The following is a 4032-nucleotide window of genomic DNA, read 5'->3' on the forward strand; positions in this document are numbered from 1 at the left end:
CATAACAAAACATTTGGGTCTTGGTAGAAGACTACATCTCAAACTAATAGAAAATAAGGGATTTTCTAGGGCTTTTCATACTTACATCAACATTTTCATTTAAAGGTTTACATGACTTTTAAAACAACTTTTAGTAAGCAAGACAATGACACTTAAATACTTATGAATTCACTAGCTTTAAAGCTGATACTCTCTTTCAAAATAACTTGTATTCTCAGGGCATCAGTAGACAGGTACGGTTGCCAGGTTTTGAGAAGACGGAGCAGACAAGTCTCGTCTTTTATTTTGATTATATATTTTTGGTGTCTTATTACAATGAAAGAACACATGTATTAAAACTTTACTTATAATGCAATGGATGATGTTGTTGCTTGTTTACTATTTTACACTATTGTGATACTGTACATGACGTCCTCCACCCCTGAACGTTTCCGCCGTTCGTGGTTTTGGGGTGTGACAACCATTTCCTCCATGAGTTTACGGCCGTAAACTCATCGAAGGAGTGGGTTTGAGTGCTTAAAGGGTTCATACACTACTAGGGGTAGTTATAGGGCTTAATCTGAGGCTTAAGGGGTGTTTAGGGTTAAAGGAGGGTACTCCCTTGGAGTTTGCGGTCCTAGGACCACTCCTTGGAAGTTTACGACCGTAAACCCCATGGTTTACGGTAGTAAACTCTTGGACAACCCTTAAACTTCGTTTCTGAGGTCCTTTGCTCATTCCTAACAATTTCTAAGTGAAGGTATAAGGCCAAAATGGGGTTTAAGGCTTGATTTGCAAGAGTTGAGGGAGTTTATGGCCTGAGAATGTTCTTGGGCCATAAACCCTCTTTCAAGCCACTAAACTTGGTGTTTAATGTCTAAAATACTTCAAGGCTAAGTTCTAAACTAATTTCTAAGCCTAAGGTGGAGATTTGATTCATATTTGGCTCACTTTTAGGGGTTTACGGCCTAAGAGTGTTCTTAGGCTGTAAACTCCTTATTCTTGGCCTTCTTGGATGATTTTCAAGCCATATCAACAAGCAATGATTTTTAGAACAAGCTAGGAAGAGAGAACTTACGATTTGGAGCGGAAACTTGCGGGCTTTTATTTTGGAGAAAATCAGCGTTGAGGAGAGAGAGTGTGTCTAGTGTGGTAAAAGGTGCAAAAGAATGTCCACTCACCCTTATATAGGGCTTGAGTGTTGTACCCGGTATATAACTACCCGATACTTATGTTAAACGAGGTGTAAAGTTTTACCCGATTAAATGGTCGTAACCCGGCTTATGTTGTAAACTAGATTTTTCCCAAACAAAATTTAAGATATTACACGTGTTTTGTTTATTTCCATAAATATGAATATAAAATAAAACATTATTTTGTTTGTTTAACCCCAAAAATTTATTGGAATAATAATACTAAAAATTATTTTATTAGCGGAAAGTCGGTTTACAACGATGGAATAAATTTCGAGTTGTCACAATCTTGTTGAGATCACTTGGCTTTCCAATGGGCTTTACGGTTGGTTTCTTCCTCAAAACATTTGCCACTTCCTGATCCATCTTAGCAACTTCATGGATATAGGAAGCCACATTCTTTTAATGTAATCAAGGATCAGCTCATATTGTTCTTGACTAGTGAGCAGAATGTTGAACAGCAGAATCCAGTCGTGTGGGTTTAGATTTGGAAGATCAGCCAACAAAATCATATGCATTGATTCATCAGAACCTCGGGTTACCCTAAACTTCACATTAATGAATTTCCCAACAATAGTTGGTTTAAATACCTTGACCGATGTTATCTTCTGAGCACTCCATGTCAAGTATCGAGGCTGAGCAAATTCAAGATAATAATAACCTAAATCTTAATCAACCTTCGGGTAAGGAGAAGGGACTTCAACTGTAGGATCAAAACAATGGAACACAAATGCCCTAAAAGTGATGGGCATGTCAAACTGCGAGTCCCTCGTAGTCACAATCAAACGACGCAACCGATTCCATCCAGTGGATGCTAGGAGACTCAATTGCTTCTTTTATTAGTCTTTCCCTAGTCCAGGTGGGAAAGAGAGCCTGTTTTCAAACCATAGCATCATGAGCTTCATTTTGTTTTCACTCTTTCTCTTCTTCCGCTCTAGCGATTCTCAATTTTTCATCAATTTCATTATCCCTTTTCTTCCTCTTTAACGCCTCAGCAATCTTCTCTTCCTCATCATCATCATCATCATCATTCACAACATCCTTCAATTTTTCACGACCAGAACCCGAAGCTACATTAACCTTCGGTTCGGTTTGGATAATGATTTTCGATAGAGTTGGAGGATTTTGAGCTTCTCCCCTTGTTACGGATCGACCACCGGCTCCGTAGCACCCTGAATCTGACTCAACATCTGAATAGCAGCAAGAATTTTGGCAGTTAAATGATTCCAGATAGTAAGGGTGAGCACAGGATCATGAGTATTCACAAGATTTCTTAGAATTGAAAGAACATCCCCAACACAACTCTTAAGAACTGCCCGCTCAGTCTTAAGTGATGCAGTCTCCTTTTGAGCTTGAGCAAGATGGGCATATTGGACTTCAAGTTGTGTAGTCTTTTGAGCAACTTCATCCTTAATCTTGTTATCAATGGCCAAGTCAGCCTAAAGTTTCTCAAGGCAAGAGTTGACTGAGGTGAGAAGAGAATTGTGATCTGCTTGAAGTTCAGAATGAACAAAATCAAATCTGAGTTTCTATTCATGAAGTGACTTGGAGAGGTTATCAATAGAGGCATTAACTTTTGCTACATTGGAATCAACATGGCCCTTGAACGAGTCCAGAAAAATATCCGATTTTGAACAAGTTCTGTCACTTTTGATGTCGCTTTCTTGCAAGTAAATGTGGAGGTTTTTACTGCATTGGTTGATTTGTCGATAGAGGAGGTATATTGCTGAAGACCAGTATCAAGAAAAGCCTTCAACATCACATCAGAGTAAGTGGATTGGGAAGCAAGCAATTTATCAAGTTTTTCATGAAGACTCTATAAATGTTGACTTGTCACTGGAGCTTCATCGTTGTCTTCACTGGGAAGTCGATAAGGAATGTAATAATTGGAGTCAAATTCAAAGTTTTCACCTCCCAGAATAGGCTCAGAATCCATTGAAGAAGTTGGTGAGGGAGGTTTAGTGGTAACAGGGGTTGAAATATTAATGGTATATGCCCCCGTATCAGATACGTTGACACTCACCGAAGGTCCAGTTGTAGTGGTTGTTGTTGTTGTGGCTTGAGAAAAGACTAGAGGTGGTAGCGGAGTAGTAGTAATTGGTTGAGAAGTGAAAGGCGGTGGAATTGGAGCAACTGAGATTGGTACTGTGGTTTCTTTTGGAGAAGGAGGAGGAGTAGGAACATCATGTTGTACCTGAGGAGTTGGAGATCGAGGAAGAGTGTTTCCCCTTGGTGAGCCTTCATGTTGAACCTCTTCTTCTTCCTCAGCAGATTGCTTTTCTTCATTGGAATCAGTAGGCGAAGGTACCTTCGGTCGCTTGAACATCTTCTTTAGCTTTTTCTTTTTGGGAGCCGAAGGTGCAGCTTTATCAGCCTTACGCTTTTTACGAGATGAGGGACCTTCGGTATCGGTTTTCTTAGATTCGGGTTTCTTCCCCCTCTTAGCTGGTTTATCAACATCATCCAAAGCACTCTGCATCTCAGGAGTGAGTTGGCGTGGACCCGAAGGTGTCAACTTCTTGTAATCAGCCATGACTTTGCTTTCACTTGAGACACAATGGCTCATCGATTCAGGAATAGAACCGACATACATAAATTTTGTTCGACCATAGAAAATGATTTTCGTTGTGTGAAACGTAGCAACAGAAGACAAAAGAGCATCCGGTATGACTGGAATTTGAAAAGTCTCAATGGCCCTGCGGGTGACTATCGTCCAGAAACGACCGATGATATCTTAGAATGTTTAGATGAGGAGTGGACGCTCTGCACCAGCTGTGACCAGATTAAAGATCCATAATCCAAATGGATTCCATTGTAGAGACCATAAAGAATGGTCATGAAACCTTTACTCGCCCCATCA

The 4032-nt window shown here is 40.1% G+C and overlaps 1 protein-coding gene across 1 annotated transcript; it reads right to left on the bottom strand.

Moving 5' to 3' along the window:
- Window positions 1-2084: 2084 nt before the first annotated feature.
- Window positions 2085-3705, bottom strand: LOC111880168 (flocculation protein FLO11-like). The gene is made up of 2 exons (XM_023876570.1): window positions 3003-3705; window positions 2085-2362 (listed from the first exon to the last, which is right to left on the bottom strand). The coding sequence occupies exons 1-2, from the start codon at window positions 3703-3705 to the stop codon at window positions 2085-2087; spliced, it is 981 nt and encodes a 326-aa protein (XP_023732338.1).
- Window positions 3706-4032: the final 327 nt, after the last annotated feature.

This window comes from Lactuca sativa, chromosome 5, assembly GCF_002870075.4.
Source record: "Lactuca sativa cultivar Salinas chromosome 5, Lsat_Salinas_v11, whole genome shotgun sequence".
Taxonomy (NCBI): Eukaryota; Viridiplantae; Streptophyta; class Magnoliopsida; order Asterales; family Asteraceae; genus Lactuca; species Lactuca sativa.